The sequence below is a fragment of the Mesoplodon densirostris genome, chromosome 7 (assembly GCF_025265405.1).
Source record: "Mesoplodon densirostris isolate mMesDen1 chromosome 7, mMesDen1 primary haplotype, whole genome shotgun sequence".
In the NCBI taxonomy this organism is placed as follows: domain Eukaryota; kingdom Metazoa; phylum Chordata; class Mammalia; order Artiodactyla; family Ziphiidae; genus Mesoplodon; species Mesoplodon densirostris.
In genome coordinates, this window is record NC_082667.1 from 28,129,997 (window position 1) to 28,147,764 (window position 17,768).

The window sequence follows — 17,768 nt, forward strand, 5'->3', positions numbered from 1 at the left end:
CAAATGAATGTTCAGCTCAATAACAAATTATTAGATATGTGAATAAGTGGGAAAATGTAACCCACAACTAGAAGAAAAATAGATCCAGAAATGAGAGATAATGGGATTAACAGTCATGTGCTCTAAAACACCAATTAGAAATATTTTCAGGGATCTAGAGGATGAACATAATGAGGGAGAAATGGTAAATATAGAAAAGAACCAAGTGAAATTTTTAGAATTTTTAGAGCCTAAAAATATATGGTCTTTATAGCAGATTAAAAATTGCAAAAGAAAAGATCCCAGACTGGGAAGAAATATTTGCAATACCTGTCGAAGGACTTGTACTCAAGATACATAAAGGGCTCTTAAAATGAATAAGAATAATCCACTTTAAAAATGGGCAAAATATTTTAATAGACATTTCACAAAAGATACACTAATAGGTACAAGAAAAAATACTTACCAGAGAAATGCAAATGAAAACCCCACAATGTGACACCAATAGCCTACTAGAATGGCAAAAAGTTTTTTAACTGAAAATACCAAGGTTGTGAAGCAACAGAAACACTCATACATTGCTGTTGGGAGTGTAAAATGGTATAATTACTTTGGAAAAGTTCAAGATTAAGTGTACACTTATGACCCAGAAATTCTACCCCTACATATTTACTGAAAAGAAACAGACTTATACATGAACGTTCATAGTGCTTTATTTGTAACAGCCCAAAATTGCAGACAACAAAAATATCCATCAACAGGTTCATGGAAAGAAGTTGTGATTTACAATGGGATATACTCAGCAGTAAAAAGCAATGAATGACTGATACATACAACATGTATTAATCGTTTAAAAACTGCTGAACAAAAGCCTGACACAAAATAGTATGTACTGTGCAATCTCACTTATATGAACTTTAGTAAAACTAGTCTCTAGTAAACAGGAAACAGATCACTAGTTGCCTGGGATGAGGTGTAGGGGTGGGAGGTGGACTGGAGAAGGAGGGAACTTTTTGGCATAGTAGTAATGTTCTACATCTTGATTGTGGTTGGTGGTTACACAGGAATGCACATTTTTCAAAACTAGTGTCGAAACAAAATGAGCACATTTTACTGTAAAGTATACCTCTAAAATTGATTTTAAAGTGTACACCCTTACCCCATATCAAAAATAAGTATGTGTTTCAAAAGTGGAGTAACTGCAAACGTAATGAATTTTTTACTGGGAAAATAAGTGATAGAGAGGTAGATCAGCAAAGGTGACTGCTTTGATTTTAAGACCCTCACTCAGAGGTTTTCCCATTTATAGAGAAGCTCTTATTAAAGGTGCCATCAGTGATGAGGTTGTTTCCTTGTGTCTGTACTTTATATCAAACATTGAAGTCTTAAGATGTAAAGGTTATTCCTTTGCTATGAATGGATGCATGGGTATTAGCATATATGGGCTTCAGGTAAGTAAGAGGTAGCATGTTCCATATTTGAACCTACTTCTATTAAATGTCAGTAACTGTACTTCACAGGTTGTTCTAAGGATCAAATGTGTTTGTTTAAATTAAAATGACCAGAAAAGTATGTATAAATACTAGTTTGTGTTACTATTCCTCCCTTTTGTTCCACCCCTTGCAGTCAAGGACTAGGTGTGAACAGCCTGGGTCACACTCCTCCAAAGGTTTCTGGTGGTATGTTCTGAGTCTCTCTTAGCAGATTCCTTTCTGTTCTTGTTAACTTTACTCTGCCAGAGACAATACTTCATCACTGTATTTATCTAAATTTGGAAGAAACTTAGGTCATAACTGCCACAAAAGTGATTGTGCTTTACAACAATTTCTACTTAACTAATACTAATCACCAACAAATATTTGAGTTCCAACTTTGGTTTAGGTGTTGTAAAGATTTAAGATCCTGACATGATTATTGTCTGTTGGCTTTTTCAGTCATAAAATAGTAGACATACACAAAAGCCAAGCATGTAAGAGGATGTTATGATCCAGAGCCCCATGTAGGACAGACTTTAAGTGTTTTAAACAATCTATAGAGTATTTGGTATGTGCAGGCAACATTGGGAAAAGCTTCATGGAGAAAGGAAATGTATATTGGATCAATCGGACGGGCAAAAAAAGATCTTCCTGGATTGTTAGTATCTTTATTAGTTTTTTGAATTTTGTTCTCCTTTGCTTTTATTGGTGTCCCTAACTTTATAATTGTATTTAACTATTCGTATATGTTACCTATTTTTAGAACTCAGGAACAAACACGTATGAAGGAAAAACTATGGAAATTTAGACACCAAAGATGTTCACATTGTAGTTTCTCCCAAGGCAGTACTTCAGAATATATTTAATGACTTATTTTAGCTTTTCCAAATACACTATTTTGTTCTTCTTTTCATCTGTAACCTGAGATGTACTCATTTTTCTATTAGAGCAGCCTTATGCTTCACTACATATAAATCTACTTATTATATAGGTAGGAATGAACCTTGCTATTGGCCCTAGAACCTATATAACTAGTTCCACTAGTAGAAGTTAATGATCTTACAATATCTGATATTCTTTCAAAAAACTTTTATCCTTTCTCTACAAATAGATTTAACATTTAAGTGTATCTAAATGAAAATAATTAACTTGATTCATTTTTGGCTAATATTTCTACATGATATAAGACATTCCAAAATTATATATTCCAAAATTATATAATCTCTAAATAAAGTGTAATTCAAATTTTACATGCTTGTATAAATTTATTTTTCCAAAAGGTAATTCAGGGGTGATGGGGGGATGAACAGGCAGACCACAGAGGTTTTGGGGGCAGTGAAAATACTGTGTATGGTACTGTGATGTGGATACATGTCATACATTTGTCCAAATTCATAGAATGTACAACACCAAGAGTGAGCCCTAAGGTAAACTATGGGACTTCGGGTGATGATGATGTCAGTGTAACAGACATGCCACTCAAGTGGGGATGTAATGGGGAGGCCGTGCATGAGTGGGGGCAGGAGGTATATGGGAGATCTCTGCACCTTCCTCTCAGCTGTGCTGTGAACCTAAAACTGCTCTAAAAGGTAGTCGTTTTTAAAAATTTTGTGACATTTAAAAAAACTGGTCATTTCTTATTAAACCTAATATGAATATTTTTCTTCACATGAGATTCCCAAGTAATAATCAGTCAAAAGAATAGTGAAAATTAATTCCTTTCCATAGATCATTTTGGTCTGGTCAATAATTCGACTTTCTTGGGTAACAAAACCTATAAAAAAGAAACTTTAAAATGCAATTTTGAAGATTGTTACTGAAGAGTAATTTTTAAAGTTTATATTGAACAGATATTAACGGGCAAATATCTCATATCACAGTGGGCATTTTTGTAAGTAATGTGTTCTGTTCTAAATATACTTATGATTGTCACTAAGTAAAAATTTAAATTTATGTTATATCCCAGTTAATACACAGGACATATAGAAGATGGGATCTTTTTATTTAGTAGAAGGTCACCATCATTAATTTTACAACTGATGATTTTATAATAGGTCCTTTAGTTCTTGATGGTCATTACTGAAGTATAATGCATTGAAGATATGGCCTGTACAAAGGCAGAACAAGGATCTTAATTAGAATTCTGACAAGCCCACTCCAATAAAATGATGAGATTATTTGTAATTGATGTCACAATCAATTACCATTTAGTTCATCATGAGCATTCTAATAGGTCTGGCCTTGGTATTGGCCCCAGGATGTTGCTGAGTGAGTGGCTGCCCTGCTTATGCTGTTATTGAGACAGGAGGGCACATTTTCAGTCAGCATCCTAATGACCTCTTTTGAAGTCTATTAAATTAATGACCCTGTCACACTGTTTTGATCTCTTATAACCTCAGTTTGGGGTTTGCATAACAAATTAATGTTTGGGAACCATATGGCAAAAAAGATAGGTCTTTTTAAAAGTTGAAATATTAATATTAATTAATATTTAGTAAAAGTTATTTTATTATGCAAGAAATAACAGCAAAAATGCAAATTATAGAGTTTGAATGTATTTTATAAAAGAGAACTTTAGGATATTTCTCCCTACCTCCAAAAGACATGATTTTTTATTTATAGTACTCAGATTTGTTTTTCTTTTTTAAAGGGGCTGTTTTCTTCTATAATTCTAGGTGCCAACGGGTCATGTGTGGTTAGAAGGTGATAATCTACAGAATTCTACAGATTCCAGGTACTATGGACCTGTTCCATATGGATTAATAAGAGGACGTATCTTCTTTAAGGTACTACTGTTTTCTGCTTAAAATGCAGGTTTTTTCTCTGAGCTGGGGAAAAAAAACAAACCCAAAAAAAAAAAAAAAGTTTCTTTTAGAAGAACTGAAATCTTTAGGGTGTCAGTGGACGAACAACTGTTGCAATGACTACTACACTTTATGAACATGTTGGCCTTCATAGCTATAAACATTACCACTCCCCCATTGTGACAGGTAATTGAGAATAATTTTTGTTTGAAAAATAAAGTTCAGATTAGTTGTAGCATAAGAAGCTTTTAATTTGACTCTCCAAAAATTTAATTTTCTCTCATACAATTTTCCCAACCATATTCATACCCAGGGCATATATTAATATGCATTTGCAGAAGAGCAATCTAGCAACTAGCTGGAATGCAGGGATATCCCAGTTAAGTATAGTGAGTAATGCACTTATCATGGTTGTAATAAATGTAATAGTAAAGATTATTGTTTTCACTGGCTTTTCCTTTTTGCCACAAGCAGTCAGGAGAAAAACAGACATGAGTATTTGGGGCTGTTGGATAATTTACAGGATTTTTTACACTTAAGCAGATGTTATATTCAAGTACTTAGGTTTACAGTTAACTCTGATGATAGTGAAAGAAAAAACAAACATATACACACTACACACATATTATTTTCTAGTATAATGTTTGAATGTTCCAAACTTTAGAGGTTAAATACATACACATACAGGTTTACTTTCTACAGTCTTATTTTTAAGTAGAAAATTTGTTCTTGATTGAAGAATAAGGAGAAAGTATTTAATTATAAGGCATAGAGAAAGGGATGAATGAAAAAAAAGGGAATATGATGATGCTATAATATATCACTTTACTAAGTCTTCAATCACATTTTGCTTTTACAGATTTGGCCTCTGAATGATTTTGGATTTCTACGTGACAGCCCTAATGGCCACAGATTTTCTGATGATTAGCAAGCATTTATTCTTTTGATTTGATTATTGTCTTCTGCTAAAGTGAATTTATTATTGTCACTGAAACCATGTACTTACTAATAAACTATTTGCTATTCAGTTTTAGTTATTTTTAATTGTTAAATGTAAAGAATAAGCAACACACTCTGCAAGCTATATTTGTTCAAAATATATGGATAAAAATGTAATCCAAAATAAGTCATTAAATTTTGATATGAAAATATTTTTAGGGAAAACCTGGAACAACCTCACTTTCAAATTTTTGGTTGTATAGGTATAAGGAAAGTAATTTACTCCTCTTGAATATGCCTCATACTTTAGCTACATTTACAAGGCAGAGTACTAACTAGTCTTATAAGTCCAAACCAACAATAAACCAAGAGTTTGACCTAATAAAAAGCTGCTAAGTCACATGCTTGGCTTACTCATTTGAAATTAAGGAAGAATGTTTCAGTGATCCCATAAAGGATTCCTTAAAATTTTTTAAGTGAGTTCTGACTCATACGGTCCATAGAATATTAAATATATAGAAAAATAAAAGCTTTACTATAATCAATAATAACACATTTAAAAAGTCCATTTCATCATACCAGCAATGCAGTGGCCACGGTTTTCTGACTCCAAGGCTCTCCTTCTTTCTCCGGTTGCCATTTCACTTTATTAACTTTGAAATAACTCATGAATATCCATATCCAGCCTTCATCATGGGAGAGCTAGGCTCACATGTTATTCACGAAGATTCTAACTGAATTCTAATGACCTGAGATTTGAAATAGTTGTACAAAAGGCCTATAACTTTAGCAGCTAGAAATATGTTACTTCAAAAACTTAGCAACTATAAAGGAATATGATGATACTGTGACCCATTAAAAGATGAGACACACTTATATGAAGAAAGGAAAATTCTTATATTTTGTACCAAGGAGAAAATGCACCAATAATAAACTTCTCAGATGGGAATTCACTAAATATTTTTAATTCAAGCCCCCTTTCTTAGCGATCTGTAAATATAAAATGTAAATACATATGAATAATGAAATTAATTTTCTATTAATCTAGGTGGACTTCGACATTCTTATATTTTCTCTGCAAATAATAGAGCTGACAAAAAAGAATCCTTTTTTTTTAAAATCAGCTTTATACATTTGCTTGAATGGACAAAGGTGGAGTAGATTTTCCTCCATGTGTCTGAATACACTAAAGAATTCCACTTAGTGAACAATCTCAGCGATAATGAAGGAGTTCTATAACTAGTGAACACGTATCACAAGAAATCAGCGTCACTTCTTCTGCTTCATCCTTGGAAACACTGTATTTTCCACCACATCGACAACTCAGAGAAAAAGAATGATCATCTGCAACGAAAACAAAATGCTTACATGTAACTACTTCATTAATACCTTTTAAAAAATGCAGCTATTCCACAGAAACTGCAAAAGAAAAAAGATCAGTCAATATAAAATATATTTATATGAGAACTTGAAAAAATTTCTCGTATAGGGGCAGTGTTTCTAAAAATTATCTACTAAAAAATCTTTATCTGTGGAGGAAATGTATTGAGGGTATGAAACAATAGACCAAAGATCCTGTAGGGGAGAGCAGATGCTCAGTAGTGACCAATGAAATTTATTTGAAGTCTTCTGTTTTCTTAAGATTCATGTAAATTTTACATTCTTCTGAACAATGTGGTTGTCTAAAATATTACTGTGAAGGAAGAAGAGAAACAGCCCTACCTGTCTTATTGTTAAGGAGCATGCCTTTGCCAGCAGTATATCCTTTCAGAGAAAACTGCTGACTTGACTGTTTATCAGGTTCAGCATTTGAATCCTGTCTGTTCGGATATCACACTATTTCAATAATCCTGACTTAAATGTATAGACATATACTATGGTGTCCTTTCTGTGGGGGCTATGTGTGTGTACCTGTTTGTCTGGTGTTTACAAATGATTTAGGAACCAAAAGGACAATCACTGAAGTGAGATGCCCAAAGGAGGCAATATGGTGCAACGTTCTGCCTATGAATGGGGGAAATTTTATAAGTTTCATCTTCCTAGGAAGTTGAAATACTTTGTCTTTTAGCTGAAAGAATCTCTGATCCACTGGTTATTCCATTTTACTGTCACTGAGGAGTGACTGTCAAAAGTAATTACTGATCTCATTATTTTACTACTGTCATAAAAAAAATTAGAGATAAATGAACTAAATCTCTAAAGATATGATTTCTTACAATCAAATATCTTCATTCATTTCTCAAACTTCATTTTTTAACACTTAGATCTCATCATATGCCATGAAAAGAAAAGAAAAAAAAATTCAACTGCCTTGGATTTGTTCTCTAATCAACTTTGGTTTTGGAAAAACAAGCAATTAAATAAGCCAGCTTTACATGTTTATTTTATCAGTAAGGAAAACATTAATTCAGAAAATTAAGAAAAACATTAAGCAGAAAACAGTTCTGCTTTTCATTTTTCACCACAATGTCTTTTTTCTCTATAAAGAAAAATAATCTTGAATTTTAAAACACTAACATCTTCCCTATCTGAGCCAACATATATGTGTAATAGAGCATGCTTTCAAAGTGAACTATTTTATTATTAAATTGTCTAAAAATGTACATATTCTAACCATTGGTTTTCTTGAGCTAAATCTCCCTCTTGTTTTTTCACCATCTCAGTGAACACTGAGAAACAATTTGAGGTGACATGTGCTTGGTAAATGATGCAGAGGCCACCATGGGCTACTGTGGAGTTTTGTCATAGATGATTCCAAATGTTAATGCTCACTAAAACTCCCATCTTTTTAAATTTCTTCTTAAATTATTCTACTATCACTTAAAGTGACATCTTCACAGAAATCATAATTTTAAATACACTGAATGAAGGCAAAACAACCAAGCTGTGTAACAGACTAACTGTAAGGGGAATGGCTAACTTCAGTCTTTCAATAGTTCTTCAGGTATGCCTTTTAAGCATAATAAAATTCATCATTTCCTACTGTTCCTGGACCCAGAAGCTGATAATTTGGCTATGTTTATCATGTAGGATTTCATCCACTTTTCTCCTATTCTGGATCTTCACCTTCCAAGGTTATTCTGAAAACACCCATGAAGGAATCATCAAATGCTTTTGCTAGTCCAGTTGATCACACTTTTTATGTACTTTCATCTGCCAAGGCTGCTCTTTGCAATCGCACAGAACAATTCCAAATTGCAAATTCAATGGCAAAACTCACGTGACCAGTTTTTAAACATTCCTGCAAAAATAACAGCTTCATGTAGCTGTTGCTCACTATTTTCTCTCATAAGGATAAGGACTATTTCTATCTTTACAGTGATAAAAAAAAAAAACCTTAATTTAAATAAGTATCTAAGAACATCCTATACTTTTAAGATTAACTGTAGCTGCTTATAACTGATTCATTGGCTGTAGCTGGGATGCTTCTTTATCTTCTTCACTGTCAAGTTTACTTTAGGGAGTACCAAGGACAATAACATTTATGATAATTCTTGATTTCATGTTGTATATGTCTTTCAATGTCTTGGCATTCTCACTTATTATCAAAAAGCCCCTATATTTGCTGACTGAACAGATGCTTGAACCACACTAATGCACAGTCTTAATTTAAAATAAAATCTTAAATTGATTATATTTTTAAATTTTTACTAAAGAAGTAAAAATTACAAAAACCAGTTTTCACTGTTTTAATATTATCAGGAATTATTAGTAAACAAAACATATTAGTCATATCAACTACAAGAAGAACTAATTCGTCCAATAAGAGATGGACACACACACACACACATATACTGGTTGATAAGCTGGCAATACTGTATTTTCAAAAAATATTATTTAGCTGGGCAAGTCTCCCTGATAAACGACATGTTATAATCTATCCCCTTCACAAAGTAGCAGTGAAATCAGTGTCACTAGTGTATTCTATTTTCACAGAAGTAGCTCTTCCTGTTTACTCTGATGAAACTATCATGAACCCCGGGGGCCCCAGTTACACAAAATCTCAAGTTTTCCAATCATTCACTGCAAATAAGAATTTCTACTCCAGGATTTCATTTGGCAGTTTAGGAGCAGAGTGGCTCATAGGCAAAAACATGATTCCCCTTCTAAGTCAATATAGCTTTGTGACCCAACTTCCTAAGAGCACTAAGAATTTGCCATTAAAAAATATTCCAGTAAACTTGGTTTCGGAAAGGACAGGCTGTTTATCTTCTACTTATCCACACTTACTAATAAATTTTTATAAACCCCCAGGGAATCTGTATCCCAGGCTGAATAATAAAGTTATAGGACTAAGAGTATATAAAAATCCTAGAAAACAGTAAGATTTCTTCATTTGCCCAGAGAAACATGGAATTGTGGTATTCATGGCTTCCATTTAAAAATAAGGAACTTAATAAAACCTAACCAGAGCAATTCACAGAACTAATCTGAAGAATGGAAAATTAAGTTAGATTTAAGTTTTTAAATTCTATTAATAGGAAAGGGGAAAAAGATATGACTTCATGGTAGGTAAAAGGGAGTGACAGATTTTTCTTTTCCACTTAAGACACAATCAAAAAAGGAGGTTAAACATCAAGCTCCAAGTAGAAGAGTATAACATGTATAACATTAAAATCCTTGCTCTGACAATTCATCATTCCATATAAAGAAACAAAAATAAACATATTTAATAGGAATTCATCTCAAGTGTCAACATAGGATGGAAAAAATTATCTCCTTTGACTTTATATTCCCTATTACACAGATGGAGAGTAAACAAAAAATCAAAGTAGTTTAAAAAAGAAAACCATACGAAATCTTAAGTACCTAACATCTAATTAGGATAGAAAAATAACTGGAAATGAGTCACATAAGTGGACACCAATAATTGAAGTTTAGAATGAAACAAAAAGATTCCAAACAGAAACACCCACATATATATAGAAAGCCAAGCTGTTATTTCCAAACATCCTATGAAGGTTTTTTTCTTACAGGAGGTCCCTAATATTTTTCCTGATTGTAATCAAGAGAAAAAAAATAATTCCAACCTTCATTCCAAGACATTTCTTCAAGATATACTCGAGCATCTACTGGTCCCATATTTCTTAGATCATCTTCTGTAAAATACAGAATGAGACACTTAATTTTGATAGTTAAATCATAACCATGAAGAATGCTAAGAAGGCAAGTCCAGCCTGTTCACTACAATTCTAATTATTTAAAAACTTAGCTTACTACTTTTGATAGCAGTTTTAAAGCTATCTGACTTCAGCTGACTAAAAAATTCTAGAACATCTCATAAACAGTCAAAATCTATCCCATTTTTCACAAGCATGCAACAAGCAAAACCATGAAGTTGATCTTGATGATTCTTTGTGATCAACCAATGAACTCTTTTGTAGGGGGAAATTTTCTGTCAGATAAACTATATTTGTGACTAAGAAAGACAGTGTGGAGTCAGGTAAAAAATAACTATATTTGAACCTCAGTTATAATATTTTACTAGCTTTGTAACCTTACGTATATCAAATTATCTCTTATCTACTTTAGAAGGGTCACTCTGGACTGAATTATGTCCCCCCTCCCAAATTCTTATGTTGAAGCCCTAACTCCCAACATACTGTATTTGGAAATAAGCCTTTTAGGAGGTAATTAAGGTTAAATGAGGTCATAAGAGTGGGGTCCTAATCTGATAGAATTGATGGCCTTACAAGGGGATGAAGACAGAGGTCTCTCCCCACTCACATGCACAGAGGAAAGTATCATATGAAGACACAGCAAGAAAGTGGTCCTTTGCAAGCCAGAAAGAGACCTGACCAGGATCCTCATCAACTTGCACCTCAATCTTGGATTTTTCAGCCTCCAGCACTGTGAGAAATAAATTTCTGTTGTTTAAACCACCCAGTCTATGGCATTTTGTTATGGCAGACGGAGCAAACTAATACAAGGGTGTTCTTCCAATCAACTGAGATCAGGCTAAAAGTGCCTTAAAGAATAAGGCTCTAACCAAATTTAAGGGGGCTTTTAGTCATCTGATTTTTAATTGCTCACAACAGAGTAATAGGTAACTTAAAGGAATAATTATTTTAAAATATTTTAATAGCCATGCAACACAACCTTTCTGTGTTGATGTTCCACTGCTGTTTCCTGGGCCAAAGTTTCCCCTACAGAGGGAAGGTCCAAAGAAACCAGGAATGCCACCTAAATTTAGTAGGAATATGGTCTAGGTAGTATAAGCATGCACTCTTACTTAAAGCAAGTGTACTGTAGGACAAAGAAAGCAACTATATATGAGAAGCACTTGTCTTTGTTTTTAAAGGCACGCCGTACTTCCTGTATGCTTGTATTGTTCTTCTAGAAGTCAATGCTTAAAAGAAACTACTAAAATCCACCCCCCACCCCAATGAAATTTTCTTTAGCTGTCTCACTAGTCTCTTGTTCACTTGCTGAGAATGCTTCCCTTTGTTCCGTTGTGTGAATGCCTGCGATTTAATTATATTTAATAACTGCCTGTTAAAATTTATTGGTGAGTTACACAATTTTAAAATAGATGAAAAGATTATACAATATTTTGAACTCACCATGTTTTTCTATTAAGGTATGTCAAATATTATATCACTTCATATTTACTGGGTACTAAGTCTATTAAACTGTTTTAAAACCCAAAGATAAAGACTTCTGTGAAGTGGTCAGGGGTGGTTCTTCCATCTCTGTGTGTCCATTGAATAGCCTATGCATAGTGTATCAGTATGCGAGGTAGTTTCTGAACAAAACAATTTAATTTCCACATTCTATATAAAGTTTACTTGGTTATAGGTTATTCAGTATTCCAAATTAAAAAAAAAATTCTATCTAAAAGTCTCATGGACTTTTATCACATGTTTCAATTTCTTACTCAGAAGGACCAAGATAATCTGCTCGAATGCAGAAATGAAACACTGTTTTAGAATTGAAGAATGGGGGTAATTGGCACTTAATAGAGCTTGGTTAGGGGAAAAACAGGTATAAATAATTTACCATCAAGTTGCCTATATTCCAGGGTATCTTACAGATATCTTAAGTAATTTTGAAATCAGAGCAAATCAGACAAGGCAGAGGTAATGACAAGATGAATAAACCTTAATCTAACCTATCTTGGACACCTGTAATACATTAATTGTTAAAAAAGACAACCCATTCATAAGTATCCATTATGCCATGTTTACTTTAAAATAATTAATGAGAAATAACTGGCAAATATAACTGCCAAGCAAGTCAGGTTTGTATTGTTCTGCTTCTCTACTAGGACGCTATTGTTATTCTCCCTAGTTACTATTTCATGTGGAACCCTATTATTCCACCTACTCCAAAAAGTGGCTTTTACATTTTTATTATTGTTTTCCTTTCTGTACAGGAACTTATTGTAGCTAACCACTTCTTAGTTGAAAGATCAGTTTAGACCATATCTCATGGTAAAAGGGAAAGAAAATAGAACATAAAAATGGTTAGCACTTTACCCAAGGTCAGAGTTAAAAGGAGTATATTAAAATTTCTCCTGTTCTATTCCTATCTAAACATCTACACATTGACCTGATTATTCAATACTATATGCACACAGTCCAAGTTTTGTGGGGATTCTGGTTTTAAAAGTCAGTATCTGGGCTTCCCTGGTGGCGCAGTGGTTGAGAGTCTGCCTGCCGATGGAGGGGACACGGGTTCGTGCCCCGATCCAGGAGGATCCCACATGCCGCGGAGTGGCTGGGCCCGTGAGCCACAGCCGCTGGGCCTGCGTGTCCGGAGCCTGTGCTCCGCAACGGGAGAGGCCACAGTGGTGAGAGGCCCGCGTACAGGAAAAAAAAAAAAAAAGTCAGTATCTGACACAAGAGTGAACACAGGCTTCCCCTGCTATCTGAAAGTAGAGCTTTCCTATGAAACCTTTTGTAAGCCAAAATAGGTAAAGCAAAGAAATTACCTCAAGACATATCTTGCTAACGGATGCACAAAATAATTCAAGATAAAGCACAGATGCTCACAGACACAGTTCAAAGCTATGGTGGCTTGATGCTGAATGTAGCTCCCAGGGAGAGAGGTTGGCAGTGCCACTCTGGCCGCTGGGGGCTCACCGCAAAGCAAATGCTCAACACTGTTTTCACTTTTCACCTCTTTTCATAAAGGTGAACATCCACTTAGGATTTCTTTCCATTAAGTGAAAGCAGGTACTAATGTAGGTCTTTCATGAAAGCGAATTGGAGTAAAGCAAATTGCTGAAAAGCGGAGGACACCTGCGTACTGTATGATATCCCCATTATGTGAAATGTAACAGGCAAAACTATCCTGTGATGTTGGGCGTGGGAGAGTGAGTAGCGACTGGAAGAAGTTACAGGGGCCTGCTGGGGTGCTGGTTAGTTAGATGGGTGTGTTTACTGTGAAAATCCATCAGGCTGTACACTTAGGATTGGTGCATTCCTCTGTATGTATGCTATACTTCAATAAAAAGGTTTAGGTAGAGTGTTGAAACTCTAATGGCTGTAGTTTTAAATAGAAATAAGGACAGAAAAGTTAGGGGAACGAAGTAAAGAGCTCCGTAAGAAAGTGTGTATCCTTTGAAAGGACCATAATCTAACAACTTCTGAAAAAGGCTGAGGGTGATTAAGTCAGGGGAAAATTGGATCCTTGGAGAACTGTATGATGAGCGGAGAGGGTACTCACAAGGAAAAGGTGAATCTAAATGCACGGGGGCGGGGGGCAGGGAGGAGACCACCATCTTTTGTTGAGAGGCAGGTGTCCAGCGAATGGGAAAACAGCAACTCCCCGCCCCCCACTACCATTATAAGGAAGGAGCACAAACTAATCAATGTTTCTTTTTTTTCTTTTTAAACAATGATCTCTGCTTGTCCACCACTGTAGATATAATTAGAAAACTTAATTCCTCCCTAGCCCTTAAAGTAACTCACAGGAACCCTGTAATTAGCTTTGATTATTATCTACTAATCAGGCACTGCATCTGCAAAAGACATGTTTGTTTTCTTTTGAGTTTTACATATTATAAATATTTTTGCTCATTATAATACTGTAATAGGCATCTGAAAATGTAAACCCTATCTTAAAGTTCTCCTTAATATGATACTACCAAAACTCATGAGAAAACAGAAACTGACTTAGAAAGTGATTTAATTAAATAAACAGATCCAAGATTTAAATCTGGAATCTTAGCTACAGAACGGTAGTAATTTAAAAACAAAACAAAACAAAAAAACTGCCCTTTGGCAAGAAGAGCACCGCCTGGCATTTGGTGAACTCCATCTTGAGTCCAATGTCACTACATGATTCCTAATTCTTTTGAAGTGAATGGGTTCAGCTTTTTCTAAGATATCTAGGAACGTTAAGGTCTGTGCACAACCTGTGCTGTGCTCACAAGCTTAAGCAAATATGGAGACAAGAAAAACTTCCAGATTTACTTACATGTAGAAAGCAATGCACTATCGTTAAAGAGAGATTCCCAACCAATATAATGATAAAATCAAATAATTTATGTGGTTACTTGAAAAAGAATCTTTCAACCCTTAGAAGTATAGGCCCTTCTGACCTTGTGTTCTATTGGATTTGTCTGACAACAAGAAGTGAAAGAATTCTGTGGCTCCATTGTCTCAACAGTGGGATCTAAGAAAACACTGGCAGGACTCATCAGAGAGGTTTATGAGCCTGCAATTCAAAGAGATTAAAAGGAAAATCTACGGAGATTCTTTCACACTGAAGAATAACATTAAATAACTATTAGCAGCTTGGTTCAGTAAAGCTTACTAGAGCTCTCGCTGGGTCATTCACAACTTTCTAAAAGAGGAAAGGTTTTTTTCAGCTCCATTTGGGAATCAATAAATATTCCTTACTTCTTACCAGACAATGGAATTCCAGTCTTTTAAAACTTCCTCCTAATGACAGTAAAATTTCTAAAACAGCTCTTTGTTTGCTGCCTATATAATTACACTTCCTAATCCCAGGAAACCTTTTCTAACTGTAGCTACAATTCAAATAAATAAGTAAAAATAAATAAATAACAGCAACAAAAAGCTTCCGAGAAGAGGAATTAAACTTTATTCTTTATGGATGAGATATCTAAAAGTCTCATTCAACCCACTACTGGCCAAAAGGTCTAGTCTACCTGCAACTCTGTCCCTACTATTCAAGAGTGGCAATGTTGTGTGTTACTCAAGTGACCAAGTCCCCAGAACGCTCTCATTTAGCAGTTAGTGCATTGTATTTATTTTTAATGCCATTTAAAACAAAGTTTATTTCAAACTTACAGAAGTCATCTATGTGTGTTAAAAGCAAATTGCAGTATTTTCCTTTAGGTCTAAATTAGTATCTTGCTGCTTTAAAACCAAGTAATTTAATTTTAAACAATCACTTCCTTCTTAAAAATATTTCAGTATACATAATTAAATCTTTCATATAGGAAATAACTTGAAGGAAATCAGTTCCTTGTCCTTAATAGTCTCTGTTCTTAGAACAGTCTCTACCTTGATAAGAGATTCAGAATCAGGCAACATTTAACTTGAAACCCATTCATTAAATCATAAAGCTCTATTAATTCTTTCCCAGATGAAATTAAAGAGTCACAACTGCAAGGCTTTCCATATTGAAGAAAAACTACAAACTTGGCGCTTAATTATGGACTTGAAGAACTACGGTTCTTTCACAAGCTGAACAGAAACCCAGTGCTCATGATAGGTACCAAATGAAACCCGGAAATTGAATTTCATGTTTCACTGCAGAAAGGCAGAACACAGTAGCAGAAGTAAGCCTGGCCTCTCACTCTGACCCTCAAATATGCCTCATTCCTGACTATCTGGAACTAAAATAGTAGGTTGTACACACCTATTCAAAACTTGGCAGCCCAGCACAGTGATTAAGAGTCAGAGAATGGCTTTGAGTTTCCCCTCTTATCAATTACTAGCTATGTGCCCTTAGTCAAATTACTTAAACCCTCTGGGCCTCAGACTCCTTCTCTGGAAATCAGATATTAATATCTTCCTTACAAGGTTGTTAAGCAATGATTAAAAGACAATTGCCATAGTTCTAGTGCTCAACAAATGGCAGCTATTTTAACTGTTATTATTAACTCATAATGTTTGTGTTGACCTGTCTATAACAGACCACAGGAAAACGACTCAATTATTGCATGGTTGGGGGCGGAGAGTGGGGGGAGCCTCGAGGACCACAGTGTATGTTGGCAGCAACTTTCACCTTGTCTGGATTTGTAACAGTGTTAAAAAGTTTGATGTACTTTACTATTGTCAGTCCCATTAAAACTGATCTATTATTATCAAAGCCATAATCCATATTATTATTTAGTCCTTCCAAAGTATCAAACAGAACTGAAATATAGGGGAAAAAATCAAAATAACTTATGGATTAAATTCAGAGGTTAGACATAATGACAGTAGATTAGAAAGTCAGGGGAGGCTTTCTTTTGTGGGGGGTGGAGCTAGGAGGACTAGAGTTGGAACTTGAACAAAGAATAAGCTGTGAAGAAATCAGAATGCGAGGGTATTCTGAGTAACAACAAACAGTATAAGCAGATGTGTTTGGGAACCCCAAATGAATGGGGAGAAGATTCACATTAGGTTTGTGATTGGTGATAAGGCTGGAAGAAGTAATTAGGGACAAACTTAAGAGCTTCTGTCCCATTTAAATTCCACGCGAATGGGTAAATGTTGTGTTAGGGAGTGGGCAGTTATATAAGTTCTTAAACAAGAGTAAGAATAAAGAAAGCTAGACCAATCAAAATGTAAATGACTATGGGAGAAGGCCAATTAGCAGTTGTGGAAGTAACCTGAGTCTATGTTATAATCTGGGTATGGTCTATTGTGGTAGCTGTGAGAATAAAAAGACCACTTAAAGGGAAAAAAAAAACACATTAAAGAAGAAATGCCAACACTCATCTTTAATTCATTGGCTATATATTGAGCAAACTAGAAGTAATCAGAGTGTAATACGAAAGAAAGATTTCAAGTGTGAGGGTTAAAAACAAGCAATAAGAAAGGTGGACCCAGTCTTGGTTTTGAACCCATTGATTTCAGTCGGGTCAAGTACCCGAGTAGAAATTGGGAAAGAGGTTAAAGATGGAGACAAACTTCCTAAAATCCTACATTTTCTGTGTTATTAAATCAAAACTTCCAATTATGTCCAAGTATTACAGGATTATAACTATAATCTTGCCCGTAGGTTTCTATAGCATTATTTGAAACTAGCCAAATTTTTATTCAAAATCATTGAGAAATGATCTTAAAATACATTGTCATTGCAAAAGCAGTTATTTGTATTCAAGTAAAAGTAACAAATAATGCGAGTAGTCACCTTCTTATGACAAAGAAGATGAAGCAAGAGGACCCTCACAGAAAGTTTTATCTAGATTATCTTCCCTCTCTGAACAAATGCAAGTCCCTAACTGTCTAGATGGATTTTCTGCATCATTTCACATACTTACTTTTCCCAGAAACAGTCACCAAAAAAACATGCCCCCTGATGCTTATCTTCAAGTTTTACCTGAAGCACATTTTTATAGCCAATTTTCAAATTCCTAAAATCAAATGGAAAAACTGATATGACC

General features: G+C 34.6%; 2 protein-coding genes across 6 annotated transcripts in view; one reads left to right on the top strand and one right to left on the bottom strand.

Annotated features, from left to right (window-relative positions):
- Positions 1–5,274, top strand: part of IMMP1L (inner mitochondrial membrane peptidase subunit 1) — a 72,980-nt gene extending 67,706 nt beyond the window's left edge. For all 4 annotated transcript variants that reach the window (XM_060103516.1, XM_060103518.1, XM_060103515.1 and 1 more), the window contains 2 exons: positions 4,130–4,240; positions 5,118–5,274. In XM_060103516.1, the coding sequence (XP_059959499.1) occupies positions 4,130–4,240; positions 5,118–5,186 (180 nt within the window). In that variant the 3' untranslated portion in view covers positions 5,187–5,274. The remainder of the gene's footprint in view (positions 1–4,129; positions 4,241–5,117) is intronic.
- DNAJC24 (DnaJ heat shock protein family (Hsp40) member C24) overlaps positions 684–17,768 on the bottom strand; it is a 68,678-nt gene continuing 51,593 nt past the window's right edge. For both annotated transcript variants that reach the window (XM_060103520.1, XM_060103522.1), the window contains exons 4-5: positions 10,228–10,296; positions 684–6,541 (exon numbers count right to left, since the gene is read on the bottom strand). In XM_060103520.1, coding sequence (XP_059959503.1) covers positions 6,411–6,541; positions 10,228–10,296 — 200 coding nt within the window. In that variant the 3' untranslated portion in view covers positions 684–6,410. The remainder of the gene's footprint in view (positions 6,542–10,227; positions 10,297–17,768) is intronic.